Genomic DNA, 21,495 nt, shown 5'->3' with positions numbered 1-21,495 from the left:
AAACCCACTAAAAGTACTGGCTATCAAAAACAGAGTAGATAAAAAGAAGAACTGAATATCTCAAACTTGAGAGAAAAACTTCAAAAATAGTGGTGCAAGACCATCACCCTGTTAAAATATTTGTTCTTATCTGTTCTCAGCATGTAGGTTGTGATAATATTTTGGGGTCTGATGCTAAGGAAGATAGGTGCCGTGTTTGTGGAGGAGATGGGAGTACATGTGAAGCCACTGAAGGTTTCTTCAATGACTCATTGCTCAGAGGAGGTATGTACGTGTATGTCCATTCTGTTGCACAGTACATTTAGATGACTCTTCAGTAAATACCAGTGCTGCCTTGATTCCCAATATGGCATTGCTGCTGGTCATTCACTTGAACTCCTTTTCCCTCATTGTTTCCTTTTTTTCTGTATTAGTTTGGTATTATCTTAAATACAGTGTGTTTCATTACTGAATACTTAGGTCTGTTGGTCTTTAATGCACTAAAAGAAATAAGTGGAAGGTGTTTTGTTATTATTTAGTTATGGCGGTATAGTAAGAGTAATGTTGTGTATTATTTTACTGTGTATGGTAGAATCTAGTAGCTAGTCATGCATGACATTTTAGAGTAGCAAAAATCTAGAAATGTTCATCGTATTAAGAACTCAGAAAATGTATATAGGCAATTATTTTAAAACTTGGCTCAAAAAAAAAGAAAATATTAGTCTTGTAATCTTTGTGTTACCAGTTTTAGACTCACTAATACAGGAAAAGGAGTGACACACTGGAGTTGGTTCAGTTCAGTGAGCAATCAGTAAGATTATACAGGTCTGGAGCTCTTGACCCTCTGTGAGGAGAGGTTGAGAGAACTGGGCTTGGACAGTCTCCAGTCTGGAGAATCCCCTGGTTTGTGGTGACCTCGTATCAGCCTTCCAGTACCTGTGAGGAGGTTATGGAGAAAACAGGCTCTTTGCACTGCTGGGTACCTGGTGGAAGATGAGACAATGGCTGTAAATTGATAGAAGAAAGGTGCTTACCAGATGGAATAAAAAAATATTTTCCCAGGAGGACAGTCTAGCAGTGGAGCACATTGCCCAGAAAGGTTGTACAGTTTCCATCTTTGGAGTTTTTCATGACCTAGGAGGATAAACTACTTAGTAACTTTGGTCCAATTTGCCCCTGCTTGTAGCTGGAAGTTGGACTTAATGACTGACTGAGGTCCTCGCCCACCTGAATTATCCTAGAATCCTAAAGTAATTTTATATGTTAATTGCTTCTGATACAGTGATGAAAATACTTTATTAGTACTTAAAAAAAGGAATTCCTGAATACATAAGTTCCTCTTATCAGTTCAAAATTTTTGTGTGAAGTTTAAAGCGCTTTCTTTTATATAATATGAAAGCAAATGTTCAAGTATATTTGAATCCTGTATCTCATAGTAATTTTTTGTTGTAAGTAAATTCACTAATGGTCAATTACATTATTTAATATTGATGAATGTAAACAACAACAAATAAAATTTATCTTTGTCTTATAGGATATTTGGAAGTGGTTCAAATTCCAAGAGGTTCTGTGCACATTGAAATAAGAGAAGTGGCAATGTCAAAGAACTACATTGGTAAGAACATGGTTTAAGTAGCAGACTGTTATTTAAGTCAGAGTTTATGTTGTGATTTGAAGATACATTTTCTGGTTTGGCCAAACCATACACAAAGTAGAAGTAGCAGAGGGAATAGTTAGCTGCAAATACTAGGTTGTGATCAGACAGTTACAGCAGTTAGTTAGGATATATTCCCTTGAATGGAGCTGTTGAAATACACCACATATACACCTCCTTGTCCATTCAGTGCAAAGTCGTGTCAAAGTCACTACAGTAGAAGTGTTAGACTTGAACTGAAGTGGATGAGGAAATAATACTCAATATGAGGAAATAAATAATCTACTGTCCCACTGTGAAGTAATGTCATCCATCTGGGAATTCTCTTAAGGGATTATAATGTTTTAAAACACAATTTTATTTCATCAGCAACCAAAGTTACTTAAATGCTAACAATGCCATCTCCAAACTTCAAGGCAATTTAATGTACTCCTTCCACAGTGGTGTTGTTGTAGGGACTAGATGCCATTCCTGGTTTATAGATAAGGAAAATGAGATGCAGAAAAACTGTGTGATTAATTGAGATCACTCAGGAAACCTATTGTAAAGCACAGGATTAAATTCAGATTCCCAGATTATTATTAATTTCTTTAATGACTATTTTTGTTTAATAATGGTATTTACAAATCTGACTTAGTCAAACTCAAGACAACATGCATTTCTGAAAGTTTCTGTAGCTTAGTTTGAATAACAGTCAGTTGACAGTGGTGCAAGAACACCAATTTCTTAGTCAGAATTAGATTAGAGAGCTGATTAGTTCTACAGCAAACTAACAGATTAACACTACTTGTTTAAGCTGAAAAGCAGCTGCAGGGGCTACTTATGCCAGTCTGTAGTCCATGTAGTTGGTATATAACACTAACATTTGGGAAGGGATTTGTGATATTTGTGAGTTAGAAAGGCAATTATCCTCATAGTCACATAAATTCCCAAGTGGATTATATTGACAACGATGGTACTGTTGAATACCTACCTTTCTTTCTGCCTGCAACCCCTTCTGAAATTCAGCAGATATTCAATCTCCTTCAATTCTGCAGGAATAATAACACTACTAGCAATTGAGTGCTTCTATTCTTTCAGCATCATGTTCTCCATGGCCCCTCCCCCATTTCAAAATATACTGTGTGTAAGTGTGCTTCTACATCCTGTAGTGACATTTCAAACAGCGGTGGTTGGAGGGAGGTATAGTATTGTCGTCATTTTCTGGAATTTCATGGACAGGTGGAAACCAGAACAAAGATGCTCCTACAATTGTTTGTTATTCTTCTGTAGGAATAGAGCAGAGGAAAGTGATCTGGAAAAGCATTTTGATTGGCACGATCTGAATAAAATGAATGGACAATGGAAATTTTTTGGCTTAAATAGAAAATACAACTTCATTTATATTTAATCTGGCTGCAGATCTAAAAATGTACAGTTGTACATAAATACTTTTTTTTATGTGCTTGTCACAATTTCAAGGGATTTCCTGAGTTCCAGGCTCTCTCCTCACTACTATGGTTCATGACACAATACAGTGACTACACAAATAGGGAATTCCTCTCTATTACTAGTTTCTTGTTTATCATCTCCTTCTGGTACTACAGAACTTCTATAGACAGTAAGGAACTTAAATTTCTTTGAGAATTCCAGGTAAGTGAATGTGTCAGAGCTAGTTTCTTTACTCTAAACACGTGACTATTTCCAAAGTAAATCCAGGCAAGTCAGTGCGATTGGATTTATGCTATGGAAAGATGTTCATTTTTATACCCTTTGGTGCTGATGGAAATGGTTACTAATCCCTGCTGAATATTGCTGTCATCAACTGAACATTACTGCCTCTCCCACTGTCTCTTGCTCGTATGAATGCTCTCTGATATGTTTCAGAAAATTCAAGTATCATTGAGACATTTTCTGTAACTGTTTAAGGTAAACCAACTGCCCACATGCATGCAATTGAGAATAAAACATCACGCAACCAAAGTTGTCTTAATGCTTAACGTTATGATATGAATTCTTTCCCTATCCAGTAAAGTCAGTTACATGTCTCAACAAAAAATGACAAGCTTTTTGATTATGGGTTTCCAACCATCATTTTCCCTTTAAAAACATGTTTTATTTAAAGTAAATATATAAGCGAAATATGTTTATTGGTAATCTTCACCTTAAGTCAAGAAGTCAGTATCTAATTAACAGAGTATTAATCTTAAGAGCCAATGTCAATTTCATATTTAGAAATTTATTGTGATATTATTGATAAAATATCAAATACAAATCCCTGAATAATATGTCCATCCTAGTGGTTCGTTAGCTATGAAATATCTGTTTTATCTACAGTTCTTTTATGATTCAAGGCTGTAAATTAGGAACAATAAAATATCCTATCAGATCAAGTACCTAATACTTAGATTTGTGGTAGAAATATCTTGTATTTATGGTTTAATAAGGAAAAAAAATAGTGGACAAAGGAAAGAAAACAAGAGCTGATTAAAGTCATGTGTCAGACTAAATGTTCCTTCTCTGTTTTCTTCTGGACATTATCTGAGATACTTATTCCATGACATGGTTTCTTAATCTAAAGATGAGGTTGATTATACATTTCAGACCTGCATCTGTTTTATGTAGATCAGCATACATTGCTCATGGGCTCAGTTTTCAAGTTTAAGATATATTGTAAGTTGTGTGAGGCATTCTGGTTTGTTCCATATAGCATCTGCACATTGAAACCTGCAAAGTACATCTGCATATTGAAGATTATTGCAGAGGTGAAACTGTTGGTTTGCATGAGGGATCTTTTGACCAGGGCTAAAGAAAAGGTTTTATATTGCTTGAAAAAACAATGATATAGAGCTGAAGTTCACATACTTCTAACAGCTTAGTAGACTAATTTACAATGACTTCTCCATTATAAATGCTGCTTCCAATTTTTAGGTGGCTTGTATTTTTTTTTAAGCTTTAAAATCTGAAGAGGATGACTACTATATTAATGGTGCCTGGACTATTGACTGGCCAAGAAAGTTTGATGTTGCTGGAACAGCTTTCTATTACAAGAGGCCAGCAGATGAACCAGAGTCTTTGGAAGCACTAGGCCCTACTTCAGAAAATCTCATAGTCATGGTAAAGTTATAATTAATATATTTGTGAAATTTGAAATATGTATTTGTGTTTTGAGAAAAGGCAAGGCCATGAATGAAATAAAAATAGGTTGTGTTTTCAAAAACTGTACAGCTTGCTTAGTTGGGACTTTGCATGAGTGTTTTTAATACAGCTTTCCTGCCTTTCAAAACTGACTGCAAACATTGTAATGAAATAGGGAAAGAGTCAGAAGAGCACCAGGCAGTCTCACAGAAAATACCTCATCTCTGTTAAATGTGGTTCACACTAATGGTAGCAGAAATCGTAAATGAGCCATACATTTTATCTCTGCATGCTACTGATACATGATAGTCCCTGACAGTTCTGTAGATGTCAGTTTTAAGCCTGGCCTGAGTGCGACGTATATATACTCTTACTGCAGAAAGAGTATCATTACTTGACTCATGTTAAAGTATATTGTTGTGACATACATTGCTCTGAACAGATTTTATAAGGTATGAGGATGTAACAGAAGATGTGACCAGGATCCTGATACCCTGTCTCTGACAACAGGCAATAGTGAGTGAGCCTGCTGTTTCACTGCTACGTTGAGGAGTATAAGAACAGAGTGATACTTTCCCAGTATAGTCTGTCAGGTGCCAGATTTGCAGTTCAGGAGCTGCCTGAGCCAGATGGGATATTTTTTGTGTAGAATAATTGTTGCATGGATATTCACATTTTAGGCAGCATTTTCAAACACCTGAATCATCTTTTTATGTTCTGTAGCTGTTGATAAGCTAGAGAGTCCATACAGAATGAGTATACAATTATTATAGTGCCTTCTCATTCAGTCAGTGTCACTGACCTTCTTTCTGCAAGTTCTCTGCTCTTTCATCCAATGAAGGTAGGCAGAAGCGCTTCTGAAAAATGTAACAGAAAGTAGAAATGGATGAGAAGTAACGCTGAGTCAGATTGTTGCATCTAACATGATTATATATTACTAGCAATGAAAAAAATGTTTTGTTAGAGAGTCAAAGGCTACTGTTGGACAGGGTGGAAGTGCAGTACAACAGTGAGGGTAGACAAAAACTCACGGTGATTGATGCACTTTTGTGTATATCATGTGCAGTGATGTGGCTTCAGCAAGAGTTCTGATATTCCTTTAAAGGAGTCACAGGTGTGATTCCACCAAGCATATGCTGTTGGCTGCATTAAGGAAAAACAATTACCTCAGCAACAGTCTATTGTTGTTACTATTATTACTATTACTGTAGTTGCTAGAAGTGCTAACAAGGGCAAAGTTAGGTTCATAGCTGCTGTGTGGCTTGTACCCCTCACAAGATTTCAGTTAGAACTGCTACATGTTTGCACAGTAATGTCCTTGTCCAACTTTGAGCTCCCATAGTTATTCAGCTCTCAAATTAATTTCCATGAAGACATTAATTTTATGAAAACTAGCTTTTTAGAACAATTTTTTCAGGAATAAAGAACTGATGGAAATTATAAAGTTGTGTTAAGGGAGAAAAAAAGATATAGCTCACCTTAGACAATAATACTTTTGTATATGTTTTAAAAGTTAGTACAGATTCTTGTGGGAATACCTAAAAGAACTACTGTGACTTCCTTTATTGCTTTGTTGCCTCTGACAGGACGTAACACATGCCTAGAATAAATGTCACTGTGTTTGCCCTCTGCTTGCCTGTTTTAATGGTATAACCAGTTGTTTTCAACTACAGATTCTGCTACAGGAACAAAATTTGGGTATAAGATATAAATTCAATGTTCCCATCTCTCGCACTGGCAGTGGAGACAATGAAGTTGGCTTTGCATGGAATCACCTGCCTTGGTCAGAATGTTCTGCCACTTGTACTGGAGGTAAGACACCAGGCAGTCAAACTACAGAGTAAACTGAATTGCAAGATACACTTTACTGTATAGTTGTGTAGGTGACTAATTGAAAACATTTCTTTCAGGCATGCCTCAAACCTTAATGAACATTTATTTTAATCACAATGGATTTTATTGTTTTCAAGTACATTTAATATGTTCAGATCTTTTGATTAAATACAGTGTATCTTGGCACAGTGTTTCTTTCTGCTGATACTTCTTCTGAGACCCTCTTGAAGTTGGTATGTTTGATTTTCACAGGAGCTTTGTTGATAAAGGACATCAGAAGTTTTGAGTAAGGAGATTAAAAACCAGAAGGCAAAACAGGCACCCGTTATTAAAGAGATGTGTCTTTGTGTGTTTGTAGGTATGTTTCACACAATCTTAGTCAGTCCTCCTGTCCTCCAGCCACCAAAGTTTAGGATGCACACTGGCAGCTCCTCTATAGCAGATGATAACAATTGGATTATACTTGCTAGCCCATAGCAATATGAGAGAACTGTTGCCCTTTGGCAGCAGTGGGGGATTTGTAGGTTGCCCCATGTGAATCATCATGGGTGGCTTTTGCCCACAATTTACTATATTCCTAATCCTCCCTCTAGTGGCCACCAATGCAATTCTTTACCTCTGGCTGGGAGAGCAGGACAGTTGGCTTCCTTCAAAGCCAACACCATTGCTGCTGCAAGGAACTGGTGAGTAGAAGTGCTGTGTGAACAGTATCTTTCTTCTCTCTGGAGACTGAATGAGTCATCTCCCCAACATGCCTCTGTTTCAGAAGATATGGGAGAGTGCTTTAAATCCATCTCAGAATTTCAGTTTCTACTGCACTGTGAATAGCCCACAGCAAGAGGAAGATACAATATTTTTTTAAAGAACCTTTGGAACAAATATTTTTCGCTTTCTTGTTTTCTGACTATTGTGGAAGCATTCATGTTTAGAACCACGATAACTCACCCTTCTGCTGGAAGTTGCTGTGGCCATTACTACTTGTGTGCAGTGTAAATACAGTTTAGCCATACATAATACACAAAGGATAGCACGAATTCTTTTCTCTGACACTAGAGAAGGTCTTGAAACAAAATAGACAAAGATGCCAACTTTCTCCAGTATTTTTATTGTTCATTTGTTAGATTCCTGGGTTACAGGGTGCTTTTTTTAACTTCAGTTTTAGTAATAATAACTGTGGTAGGGAAAGGAACATTTTAAAGGAGAAGTATAAAGAAGGGAAGTGCCTAGCTCATAGCAAAAGACAGTTCCAAGTATCAGAACCTTAGGAGTATTGTCAAGTCCTATTTTTTATGATGGCAGTGAGTTAATGATCTGTCTGATGTCATGGGAAATTTTCCACTGATTAGGTAGAGGCAAGATTTTAGCCATGGATCTTCTGTCATGAAGGTCATTCTTATTTCACACATTTGACAGTATACAATGAAAAAATAATTGGCTCTGAAGGAGTAGGCACTTGTCTAGATTAAAAAAATTGGATGTAATCATTAACTTTCAAGGGAAGATTTGTGAATCCCTAAAAACTGCTTGTATTTATTATTTTTAAATTCAGAGGGAGGCAAAGGAGAGATTTTTTTTTTTTTTTGGTGGCTTATGGTGGCCAAACCAGGCACTTCTCTCTCCTGTCTTTCAGCTTAATAGAAGGACATCCTGTGGCCAGTTGTTTTCACTGAGCGCTGTGCTCATGACATAAGTATTACATTGTAGCTATAATTCATCTTAAAGACTGTATCTGCTTTCTCTGTTTGAGTACCTGCTACTCCCTTCAGTTTATGAAACACCTTTCACTATATGCCAAAAGAAGATACAATTCTAAAGAGGAGCTGAGTCAGGGAAAAAGGGAGACAAAGGTTGTAGAGACAAAGACTTTAACTGGCAAATTTAGTTAGTAAAAATATGAAGTGTTGAAAAAACTTAAAACTGAAACCACAGCATGGCTTTGTTTATTTCTACAGTATTCATTATGAAGTCCATTACTGAAGTTCTATTTACTTAAACTCTGTCTTTAGAAGAGACATTTTACTAGACTTCAAAGGATAACAAAGTATTAAACAGTTAAAGAATTTCTCACTGAAAGTAAAAAGGATAATAATAAGCATGTGTGAAGAATATTGGCATGGAAATTAATTTTTATTTAGGGGGTTAAAGAAATACATGGTGACTTTGGGACAGACTGTGAACATTTTTCAACATTTTCCTGCTTCTTACTGTAGTTGGTGTACCTCACCTGTAGTGCATGAACTGATCAGGTTTTGATCATATGATTCATCCTGATCCAGGAAAGCTCCAGATAATGTAGAGCCAGATATACTTCTATATCAAAGCATAGGGTTTATTTCAAAGCTTTAGGCAAATCTAAATTCTAATCAACACATTTAACTTCTATCCATCTCTGAACTTGTTTGTATTTTAAGGTTACGTCTTGTTGTCTAGGAGTAACACTTAAAAAGCTGTCTAAGAAGAACATCACATTTGCAAGTATTTAGAAGCCAGGAAATGTCAGAATTAAGGATTATTATGAAATCTTTTTTTCCTGTACTTGTGGCTGTTCTGTGAAACAGGGACCAATTGACCAGGCACCATTTTCACAGGCTAGCTCATGTCTACTGAACACTGCATAAGTCTATTTGTCTCTAAATCAGACTAATTTTATCTGCATTGCATACCTTTTGACCGAGTCTGTGATTTTTAAACCTGATTATTACTACGTGTAGTAACCAAAATGATGTTTCTCCTGTGTGAACTTGAGGATATATGTTGAATGTCTGAAGGAGAACCCAAAGGCATTGTGGCAGTGCAAAGTTTAAATAATTTTGGAGTATTATATGTTGCAGAAGTGTCCGATTTTTTTGTGCAGTCTCTCCTTCATAGCGTTTTGAGAGCAATCCACTGCATTCAGCTGTTCCTAGACCTGCTTTATGCCTTGCTTTGGAGAAGGGTAACTAGAGCACTCAGGAGCTAAGGAACAAGTTAAGAGCAAGCTAGAAGCAACCTGCAATCTTTGGTTAGATAGAAACACGCTGTCTTTTCCGCTGGACTTCTATATTATGTTCATTTCTGCTGTGCTGAGGAGTCAAATCTGAACATTAAAAACATTACCTTTTCCAACAGGACCTCTGTTCTAGGGCCTGTCCATTTTGCACAATAGGAAGAGCATAGTAAATGGAATGTTAGGGAAGAGAAGGGTTTCCTACTTAAAACGGCTGAATACTGAGCTCTGGATTCCATTCCTGCCTCCCCTTTGTGGTTCTCGTGGTACTGAACAACTCAGAGCGTAAAATTAGTCTTACTTGCTAATTATGAATTCATTATTGTACAGGTGGCTCTCTGGAATTTCTGACCTCTGATGCATGCAAGAAATTTCATCACATGTGAAAGCTCACCCAGACACCTGAAATCAATGACCTCTCTATAAGCAGACATTATACCCCCTCTCCCTCTGTATTCTCCATAGTTGTGTCTAGGAAATAAGTTAAACTTCATGAAACAAACAGTTCATGTTTAGATTACCTCTAAAAGCAGAGGAAAGTCTTCTCTGAGAAGCAGGCTTGGCTGTAATGACCATGAGGTTGTGGAGTTCAATATTGAATGAAGACATGGCAGGACAGTGAGCAAGATTACAGCCATGAACTTCAGGAGAGCTAACTTTAGTCTCATTAGGGATCCTCTTGGAAGAATCCCATGGGAACAGGCCCTGAAGGGAAGATGAGTTCTAGAGAGTTGGTTGGTATTCAAGGATCATTTCCTTCAGGCTCAAGAACGATGCACCCCGATGAGAAAGATATTAAGCCAAGGGGGCGAAAAACCTCTGTGGATGAATAAAGAACTCCTGTCATTACTCAGGCGTAATCAGAAAACACACAGGAGATGGAAGCAGGGTTAGACCACTTTGAGTGAATATAGAGAGGTGGTCAGAGTAAGTAGAAATGAGCCTAGAAAGGCCAAGGCCCATCTAAAAGTAAATATGGCCCAGGACATCAAGGATAACAAAATGGGCCTTTTTCAAATACATCAGTATCAAAAGGAAAACTAAAGATAATGTGTGCCAATTAGTAAATGTAGAGGGGACCCTGGAAACAGAGGACACAGAGAAGGCAGAGCTATTGAATGCTGCCTTGGCATCAGTCTTCACTGTCAAGACCAACCCTCAGGAATTTTCTGACCCAGGAGACCCGGGTAAAGGAATGTTGGAAGGAAGACTTTCCCTTGGCCAAGGAGCATTGGGTCTCAGAACACCTAAACAAATTTGACATCCACAAGTCCATGGGCCCTAATGGGATGCATACACAAGTGCTGAGAGAGCTGGCAGACATCATGGCCGGGCTGTTCATGATCATCTTTGAAAGGTCATGGAGATCAGGAGAGTGCCTGAGGACTGGAAGAAAGCAAATGTCATCCCAGTCTTCTAAAAGATCAAGAAGGAGGACCCAGGGAACTACTGGCCATTCAGCCTCAGTCCCTGGGAAGGTGATGAAGTGCCTTGTTCTGGGGGCCATCTCTACCCACGTGGAAGACAAGGTGATCAGGAGTAGTCAGCATGGATTCACTAAAGGTAAATCATACTTGACCGACCTGATTGCCTCCTATAATGAAACAGCCACCTGGCTGAGGTAAGAGCAATGGGTATTGTCTACCTCAACTTCAGCAAGGCTTTCAACACCGTATCTCGCAACATCCTCCTAGGCAAACTCAGGAATGTGGACTGGATGAATGGACAGTGAGGTGGATTGAGAACTGGCTGAATGGCAGAATCCAGGGGATCATAATCAGTGGCACAGGGGCTAGTTAAGGGCCTGTCACTAGTGGTGTCCCCCAGGTTCAATACTAGGCCAGTATTGTTCATCCATGACTTTGATGAAGGGACAGATGCCTCTTCAGCAAGTTTACTGACAAAGGTTGAAGAGATGGGAAGAGAACTGTCTGATATTCAACAAGGGCAAGTGCAGGTCATGAACCTGGGGAGAAATAACCCCAGGCACAAGCACAGGCTGAGGACCAACCTCCTGGAAAGCAGCTCTGCAGAGAAGGACCAGGGGGTCCTGGTGGACAGCGAGCTGTCTATGAGCCAGCAATGTGTCCTTGTGACCAAGAAGGCCAATGGTGTCCTGGTGTGCATTAGGAAGAAGGTTGCCAGCAGTCGATCCTGCCCCAGTGGGGACTGGAATGTGGTGTCCATCTCTGGACTTCTCAGTACAAGAGAGATGTGGCTAGGTCTAGTAGGGAGTAGGTCTAGTGGAGTAGGTCTAGTGGAGGGCTACAAAATTGATTAAGGGACTGGAGCATTTCTCTTACAAGGAAAGGCTGAGGGGGCTGGGCCCATTCAGCCTCAAGAAGAAACAACTGTCTCCAGTCAATAAGTATCTGAAGGGAGGTGCCAAAAAGATGGAGCCAGGCTTTTCTCAGTGGAGCCAAGCAATAGGGCAAGAGGCAATGGGCAGAAACTGATGCACAGGAAATTCCACCTGAAGATGAGGAAGACTTCTTTACTGTGCAGGTGACTGTGCACTGGAACAGATTGCCCAGAGAGGTTATGGAGTCTTTATAGCTGGTGACAAACTTGGACAAGAAAACAATGCCAGAGAATACCAGAATGTACAGTGCAAAGTTCTGTGTACAGAGAAGAATGGGAGAGGAGAGAACACAGGGAAATCAGAAAAAATGGATGGCACTAACAGAAAATTTTCTTTAATGACCTGAGTATCATTTAATGAGAAAGACTGAGAAAGGGAAAAATAAAATATGTAGAAATAGGTAATGAAACAAAATGAGATCTGGAAAGAGAGAGGAAAGGGTGATATATATCACTTAGAGATCACAGAATTGTAGTTTATTTCCTCTCATGCATGTCTTTCCTTATATGTTATCTTGTAATTTTCCAAGGTCAAGTGTATGACTGTGTCCAGATCAGTAAGTATTCTTAATAAGGAACGGCTGGTGGTATTGTTTAAAAAAAATCCAGCAAAGGAAAAGAAAAAAGGAAAAAAATCCTTTATGGTTTGGTTTTTTTTTTTTTTTTTAATGCATGACTCAAATAAGTGCATACTCCTTTTTTTAATTTCTTCCATGTTTAATTAATTCTAGCAATAAATGGGAACAAATAGCAGCATTTCTTATCTGGAATTTGTCAGTAACCCTAAGCATTGGTTTGGATTTCATTTATTCTATTAGAGTTCATCTCCAGATGAGTTAAATGTCTTAGGTATTTATGTGAATTTTTATGAAACAGTATACTAAGTAAATTGATTGCTGTCCAGTTTTCTTTGCTGCTCCTCACTTGTGTAAAGTGGTGCCAACTATGTTTTCCTTTCATGCCCTCAGATGAATTATGAAACTATCTTTAGACAAATAAAATGTATTTTTCCTCACCAAAGAAAATGTAAGTTTGGCTCTGTGATTAATATCTTGTGATCTGATGAGTGAGCTCAGAAAGTATGTCTGGGTTAACCAGCATGCACTAGTTTTGGTGATGCAAGCTTCACTATGTATTGGTACTGGAATCTTTATAATTAACTGTTGCAATCACAAACCACAATTTTTGGGATTGCTTTTAAAAATAGATACGGCATTTACATGCCTGCAATTTTAATTCAAGAATAAAATGTGCTCCATGTAATTGCTGAAAGTCATGCAGACTATTTGTGAATTGAAATCTGCAAAACATCTCAATTCTCTGGAAATTGTGGTCACGAAAACATTGGAGTTTGGGTTTTTTGTAAGGATTGCATTGACCAGTTATGAGGACATTTTATGTCTTTTATTATAAACTATGAATCTGTAGATTTGAAAGCAGAGTGTTTCTCTCTAACTGCTTGTAATTATTCCCCCCAGAGTTTAAATTAACTGGTTTAGCTGTGCTTTTTAAATTATTTTAAGAGAGACCATATACTCAGGGAAGAGTTGATAATTTAAAAAGAGTTTTTCAAGGCCCACAGGGCATAACCAAGTTGTAGCTGTTGTCTGGGTAAAAACAGCACTTCTAGCTTTTCCATTTCTTTTTCTTGTCTTAAAAGTTAGAATCTGATTTTTTTTCTGAGATTTTATGTTGAATAACATTGTAACTAGACAGCAATTATGTAAAATTTACATACTGTGTGACAAAATGTTGCAGAACTTTTTAAAAACAGGATTAATGTATCTCCTGGCATCAATTAAAGATTCTTCACTGTGTAACTGAATAGTAGTGAATACTGTCTTATAGGTGATACACTACTGAACAACATTCAATAAATAACACACCTGACAAATTTTTTTTAGAACTGAGCACAGTGATCCTTTGTGTTCATAGAATTTTCTTATTACTTAACTGCTCAGAAATTAATCTTTTAAGGTTGCCAATTTTTAGCCAAAACCTAGAAGGAAATGTGTCTGATACCAGTAGGAAGTTCAGTAAAAACATTAATATATATGCTATCTGATAAATATATTTCTGAGAATGGTATGCCTCATTAAAATGATTAATTCTAAAGTATGAATAAATTATTATTTTTAAGCAGTTATATTTGAGGGAAATATCAGTATGAAGGCCACATTCAACCAGTTTTATCAGCCACCAAGAAAATTAAGGCAGCTTGTGATAGAAAGGTTGAACATTACTTGTATGTCAGCTAGCACTGCCATGTTACTACCATTGCTATTCGGCTAGAGTTGTAAAATATGATTTCTCATCATGGTAAAATTTGAGTAGAAAATTGCTAGAAATATTCCTTATCAGGTTGTTCAGATCTGATTCTAATTATTCTTATCTCTTGTCAGTGTTTGCATAGATTATAGAATTCAAAGTGAATTTTACCACAGCTTCTCAAATATTTAGATCTTCCACTTATTTGTCAAGAACCAAAGGAAGGTATTATTTCCTCCTATGAGGAAAGGCTAAGAGAACTGGGTTTGTTCAGCGTGGAAAAGAGATGGCTTAGGGGTGATCTAATTGCAGCTATACAGTACCTGAAGGGGCCTAAAAGAAAGATGGAGAGGGACTTTTTATAGGATGGGACAAGAGGGAATGGCAGTAAATGAAGAGAGAGCAGGTTCAGATTAGATATTAAGAAAAAATTCTCTGCTGAGGTTGGTGAGACATTGGAGCAGGTTGCCTACAGAAGCTGTGGATGCTCTAACCCTGCGAGTGTTCAAGACCAGGTTGGATGGGGCTCTGAGCAACTGTCTAGTGGAAGATGACCCTGGCTATGTCAGGGGGATTGGGTGATCTTTAAGTTCCCTTCCAGCCTAAACCATTCTATGATTCTATGATTCTGTATGTGCCTTAAAATGAAGAGATGGCTGTAAAGTAAAGTTGGCAGATATTTGAAGCCAGGAGGTTTTAATCCCCATTTAGTTGTATGCATTTCACATTTTGGAAAAAGTTAAATAATTGCTTCTGGTTTTAAGAAAGGTACAGGGCTTTTTGCAACTTTTATAATGCAAATAATCTCATTATTTCAGAATTATAACTAGTTATGTTCAATAAAATACTGCATGTGAATTGCAAATCCACAGTCTTTTTATGCTAATGAACATCATACAGTTTGTTTTAAAGAGAGAGGAGTCAGTATGTACTAGTCTTAACAACAATACACTGTTGTCATATCAGTGGCTCTTCACTGCCTTTCTTTAGGTCCTGTTTTTAAAAAAAAAACCACACACAACAGAAAATCTGTTTAATACGCTACCTTATAGTGTTGCCTTGACAGTGATATGTCATTATGTTTTGGGAATAATCAATTCTAAATTGCCCTTTTGATGGTTAGTAATGAAAGAAGAGCTGGAAGTGCCAGACAAAATGAGTATTCACAGGGACAACCTGTACCTTTCATATTGAATTATACTTCTGTTATTTTTGTGAAGAAAATTTGAAGGATAACGTATAAAAATGCAACACTGTTTCCCAGTATTGCTGGTTTATTTTAAACCAGAGCACATAAACAATAATTCTGCATTGAAGTGTGACCACTTTCTATTTGGTGATGTTTTCTTTGGAAATTTAAGTGTCTTTCCTGGGAGAGGATGGCAGACAGAGAATGAATTTTGTGCAATATATAAATGAAAACAGTCTGTTAATAAATCTATAAATATATTCGCTTTGTTTTAGAAAACAACAGCAATTTAAAATCCTCTCTCAGTGGGGTAGCCTAAAATTGAAGGAAAATAAAAGCTTTATTGTGGTCAGGGGGCATTCAGTCAGTTGAAATTCACACTGCTGCAGCTTTCAGAGAGTTAAAGTGGGATGGTAGGATTAATAACCAAGAGGTGAAATACACTTATCCTGAGCAAGTAGAAGAGCAAGAATGGTTAGATAATCAATGGTCTTTCATTTCATCCCAAGGTGTACAGAAACAAGAGGTGGTGTGTAAAAGGCTGGATGACAGCTCCACTGTACAGAACAATTACTGTGACCCTGACAGCAAGCCTCCAGAAAACCAAAGAGCCTGCAACACTGAGCCTTGCCCACCTGAGTAAGTCATTAATCACTAAGATGGACAGCTTTTTTGCATAGATAGAAAACTCTTCGTAATCTATAATAAATCGTATTGAACAAATGTGTATAAAATTCTGATCTAGTATTCATGTCTTGTCTTATCAGAAAGGATATTTGGGTCTGGTTTTTTGGTTATGGTTTCTCTTTCATCTTGTCCTTCTAAAATCATCTGTGGAAAATTCATTTAGCTAGAGGAAGTCTGATTTGGCTGAGGAACAGGTCATACATTTTAAGTGAAAAGAGACTAGCGAAACAGTTCCTTAGAGTGTGTCATATGCAGTGAGTAGTGCAGAGAGTAGAACTGGGGACCATTCTAAAGGCAACAATGATAGAAGAATGTTAAGGTGAGAATAACTTTACTCTAGTTAATAATATTGCATCCTAAATGTTTGCTATATTTTAAAGTATGTTATATTAAAACTTGGGTTGAAGTGATCATGTAAGAGGTGGCAAATATAGAACCTGCTTAATAAACCAAATCATTTCGTGATAATAGTTTTGTCAGACTTTCTCTCCGATATGCTCAGTGTTGTACAGTAATGCTGTGTGTTTTTAAGGATTAGGTGCCTACATGGTTACTGCTATTTAGATTTATTTTTAAAGATAGCTGTATGCTATATATTGAAAAGATAATTAAAAACACAGCAGCTCATTTGATTGAAAATGAAGTGTGGCAAGGACCTCTAGCATAGCTTACAAAAGCTGTTTAGAAACAGTTGTGGTATTTTGCACTATAGAATAATATTAGCATGTGCACAACAGCTTCTCTTATGTTTCAAGACAAATAAAACTCATGGAAAAGCTCAAAGACACGAACAGTTTATTGACTCCCAAGCTCTGGTTAGTTTGACTTTGGTGATAATCTGTAGCTGTTTTCCAACTGAGCATGAAAATCATTAATGCTGATTAAATGTAGATACTGCACAATACTGTAATCTCTTGTAAATGTCTCTTAGAAACTGCTAAATTGTGGCATGAAGGACACTGGGAGGAATGGGACAAGATTATTGTGCATTAATAAAATCCTAACAGGTGTTCATGAAGCCAGTATCTTCCTAGAGTATCAGCTGCTTCCTTCATGTTGCGCCTGGTTGCAGAATGGCAATGTCTTCTACACTTACTTCTGCTGTGTCATATACCTTGCTCATTTGACATAGAGCAAAATGAAGCCATTGCACTGCTGTCATCTTGAGTGTGAATGTGAATTTGCTGTCACACAAATAGGTCTAAAGTAGGTAAAAAACATTGTCCCCACAGTCTGTATATAAATACATGTTTATCTTGCAAATCAGTCCAACAGTTTAATTACCTCGGTAGCCTCATCTCCTCAGATGGTAAGATCGACGGAGAGATAGACAACAGATTAGCAAAGGCATATAGTGCTTTTGGAAAACTCCACAAAAGAGTATGGCGTAATAAACACTTGAAGAAAAGCACCAAGATCAGTGTTTACAAAGCCATAATGTTGTCGACTCTCTTATATGGATCTGAATCATGGGTCATCTACCGCCACCACCTGCGTCTCCTCGAACGCTTCCATCAACGCTGCCTCCGCACAATCCTAAACATCCACTGGTCAGACTATGTGACCAACACATCTGTTCTAGAGCAAGCAGCTATCACAAGTATTGAGGCCATGTTGATGAGAGCACAGCTGCGATGGGCAGGGCACGTCTCCAGGATGAAGGACCACCGCCTCCCTAAGATCCTGCTCTATGGTGAACTTGCCACCGGCTGCCGCAAGAGAGGAGCCCCGAAGAAAAGATACAAGGACTCCCTGAAACAACATCTCAGCCTTGGCCATATTGATCACCACAACTGGTCTACTCTGGCCTCCAATCGGGAGGCCTGGAGACACACCATCTATAACTCAGCTGTTTCCTTCGAGAACACATGCAGGATCACCCTCGAGGAAAAAAGGCAACGCAGAAAGAACCGTGTATTGCAGAATACACCATCTAAGGAGTCTTTCTGCTGTGCCTTTTGCAATCGGATATGTCTGTCACGTATTGGCCTCATAAGCCACCAGTGTGCCTGTAGCAAATGTGGATAGAGCCTTCCCAAATCTTCGTTCGCGAAGCCTAGCCACGATCTTGCAAGGATGTGCATTTGTACTCTGTTTGGATAACACTGCTTAGCATGGCTGTAAGTGCACCAACTAGACTTTCAGACCATTTACCTGAGAGCAGGACATGAGAAGTGGTCATGTTTGATCAGTTCCTTTTTACCAAACACATCCCTATCCCTTCCTTTGTGTGGCTTAACTATTAACAAATCAGTATTTTAAAAAGTAGCATTTATATAGTTATTCCAAACTGGTTAAATTCTCTTTTCTTTTTTTTTTTCACTGACATTACTTAAAAAACAAAAACTAGGGAAAAAAACAAAAAAACAACCCATGAAGTGGAACACTTTGGATTCTCCATCCAATACAGCAGGGACATGGATGGACATGGAGAGAAGTCATCAAGATTCAGATAGTGGGTAGTGTGTATTAATCAGTATCTACTTCAGCATGTCAGGGTAGTTCAGCCTACATCTGCCTTCATTCTGATATTCCCCACAGGGTGAATACAAAGTGCCAAACTCCTAAGGAAGGATTCTTGATTCCTCATGTTTTAAGTAGTCTAGAAGAAGGCTGCTCAAAGATAGTTGTCCAAAGAAGTTTGACCCTTTTGGCAGAAAGTTTTATCATGCAGTCTGACTTAGTCTTTACATAGAGTGGCCAAATATTTCCCTTTTTAATTAACACAATTCCACTGCTGGTGTATACTAAAAGCAATGAAAATTTTAAGCTTTATGAATGCCAGTTGCATTATACTTGAGGTCCTCGAGCAGCAGCAGACTTATGTTTGTTCACAATATTTTGTTTATTATTACAATAAGTAACTCTTAAATTTCAGATTTCAAGAAAATATTCTTATAGTTCTGTGAGTTATGAATAGTACTGTCTTGTAATACACTATAAATAGTAAATGTACATGAGAGCAAAGGCACTTGGGCAAATCATAGCACTAACTAAAAATTAACACTTCAGCCTCTTGAAAGCTCTGAAGACCTTCAAATTCTCCCTATTCTGGTAAAAGCATAAGCTACTTTGATGAACAATTACAAACTAATTTCTTTTTGCTGGGAAAGTAATGACAGAATACAGCACATTTGTTTCCATCTCTCCATCGATCTAGTTTTATATTAGAATATATTACATATTATGTAACACAAGAGTGGATAGCAGCACTTTTTTTTTTGACAGCAGTTTGAAAAATTGACAAATCTTATGAGGCAAGTCCAAGGAACATCTACAGTGACTGACATACCTGGCATTTTTTGCTTGTTGGCCACATGTAATAGCATACTAGATTTCACCTTCATCCTTTGCAAGGATGACTCAGGCGAGTATCTAGTCAACATAGGAAATACTGAAGACCAGTATTGGTCTTGACAATATGAAGAAATTTTTCCAATTAATTGAGCTGCATTAACCATTCATCAGTAGGAAAAAAGAAATAACGTTACAGTCTGCTATAGAATCATAGAATCATAGAATCGATTGGGTTGGAAAAGACCTCCGAGATCATCGAGTCCAACCCTTGGTCCAAATCCAGTCCATTTACTAGATCATGGCACTCAGTGCCACGTCCAATCTGCGTTTAAAAATCTCCAGGGATGGTGAATCCACCACTTCTCTGGGCAGCCCATTCCAATGCCTGATTACTCTCTCTGTAAAGAATTTTCTCCTGATATCCAACTTAAACTTCCCCTGGCGGAGCTTAAGCCCGTGCCCCCTTGTCCTATTGCTGAGTGCCTGAGAGAAGAGACCAACCCCCACCTGGCTAGAACTTCCCTTCAGGTAGTTATAGACGGTGATGAGGTCACCTCTGAGCCTCCTCTTCTCCAGGCTAAACAACCCCCGCTCCCTCAGCCTCTCCCCATAGGACTTATGCTCCAGTCCCTTCACCAGCCTTGTTGCTCTTCTCTGGACCCGCTCCAGCACCTCAATATCCTTCCTGAACTGAGGGGCCCAGAACTGAACACACTACTCAAGGTGTGGCCTCACCAACGCAGAGTACAGGGGAAGGATCACTTCCCTGCTCCTGCTGGCCACGCTATTTTTGATACAGGACAAGATCCCATTGGCCTTCTTGGCCACCTGGGCACACTGTTGGCTCATGTTGAGCTTCCTGTCAATTAGTACCCCCAGGTCCCTTTCTGCCTGGCTGCTTTCCAGCCACTCTGTGCCCAGCCTGTAGCGCTGCATGGGGTTGTTGTGGCCAAAGTGCAGGACCCGGCACTTGGCTTTATTGAACTTCATCCCATTGGAATCAGCCCATCTCTCAAGTCTATCCAGATCCCTCTGCAGAGCCCTCCTGCCTTCCAGCAGGTCGACACTCCCAATTTGGTGTCATCAGCAAATTTGCTGATGATGGACTCAATCCCCTCATCTAAATCATCAATAAAGATGTTAAACAGGACTGGACCCAACACAGACCCCTGGGGAACACCACTGGTGACCGGCTGCCAGCTGGATGCAACTCCATTCACCAGCACTCTCTGGGCCCGACCCTCCAGCCAGCTCCTAATCCAGGAGAGGGTACACTTGTCCAAGCCATGGGCTACCAGCTTTTCCAGGAGTATATTATGGGAGACAGTGTCAAAGGCCTTGCTGAAGTCTAGATAGACCACATCCACAGCCTTCCCCTCATCCACCAGGTGGGTCACCTGATCGTACAAAGAGATCAGGTTGGTCAGACAGGACCTGCCCCTCCTAAACCCGTGCTGGCTGGGTCTAATCCCTTGTCCATCCTGAAGGTGCTGTGTGATTGCACTCAGGATGATCTGCTCCATACCCCTGCCAGGCACCGAGGTCAGGCTGACAGGCCTGTAGTTGCCAGGGTCCTGCTTGCAGCCTTTTTTGTGGATTGGGGTGACATTCGCCAACCTCCAATCATCTGGGACCTTCCCAGAGAGCCAGGACTGTTGGAAGATGATGGAGAGCGGTTTGGCAAGCTCTTCTGCCAGCTCCCTCATCACCCTGGGATGGATCCCGTCTGGTCCCATAGACTTGTTAGGATCCAGCTGGCTCAGTAAGTTGCTAACTACATCCTCCTGGAATACAGGAGGGCTATTCAGCTCTCTGTCTCTGTCTATCTGCTCTAGAGGCCAGTTGTTCTGAGGGCCACCTGTCTTACTGCTAAAAACTGAGGCAAAGTAGGTGTTAAGTACCTCAGCCTTCTCCTTATCTTTGTTAACTATATTTCCCTCCAAGTCCAACAGAGAATTGAGGTTTTCCTTGCCCCTTCTTTTGCTATTAATGTATTTATAAAAGGACTTTTTGTTATCCCTAACTGAATTAGCCAAATTAACTTCAAATTCCACTTTTCTTTCCCTAATTTTTTTCCTGCATGACCTAGCTCTCTTCGTAAATTCTTCATAAGTAGCCAGCCCT

The 21,495-nt window shown here is 38.9% G+C and overlaps 1 protein-coding gene across 3 annotated transcripts in view; it reads left to right on the top strand.

Moving 5' to 3' along the window:
* Positions 1 to 21,495, top strand: part of ADAMTS6 (ADAM metallopeptidase with thrombospondin type 1 motif 6) — a 151,517-nt gene that overhangs the window by 112,616 nt on the left and 17,406 nt on the right. For all 3 annotated transcript variants that reach the window (XM_027732329.2, XM_027732332.2, XM_027732335.2), the window contains 5 exons: positions 141 to 264; positions 1,514 to 1,594; positions 4,566 to 4,729; positions 6,424 to 6,562; positions 15,897 to 16,026. In XM_027732329.2, coding sequence (XP_027588130.1) covers positions 141 to 264; positions 1,514 to 1,594; positions 4,566 to 4,729; positions 6,424 to 6,562; positions 15,897 to 16,026 — 638 coding nt within the window. The remainder of the gene's footprint in view (positions 1 to 140; positions 265 to 1,513; positions 1,595 to 4,565; positions 4,730 to 6,423; positions 6,563 to 15,896; positions 16,027 to 21,495) is intronic.

Source organism: Pipra filicauda, unplaced genomic scaffold, assembly GCF_003945595.2.
Source record: "Pipra filicauda isolate LSUMZ 115617 unplaced genomic scaffold, ASM394559v2 scaffold34_size3990699_pilon, whole genome shotgun sequence".
NCBI classification, from domain to species: Eukaryota; Metazoa; Chordata; class Aves; order Passeriformes; family Pipridae; genus Pipra; species Pipra filicauda.
The sequence above is the reverse complement of the archived record's forward strand: the minus strand, read 5'-3'. Positions and strand labels throughout refer to the sequence as shown.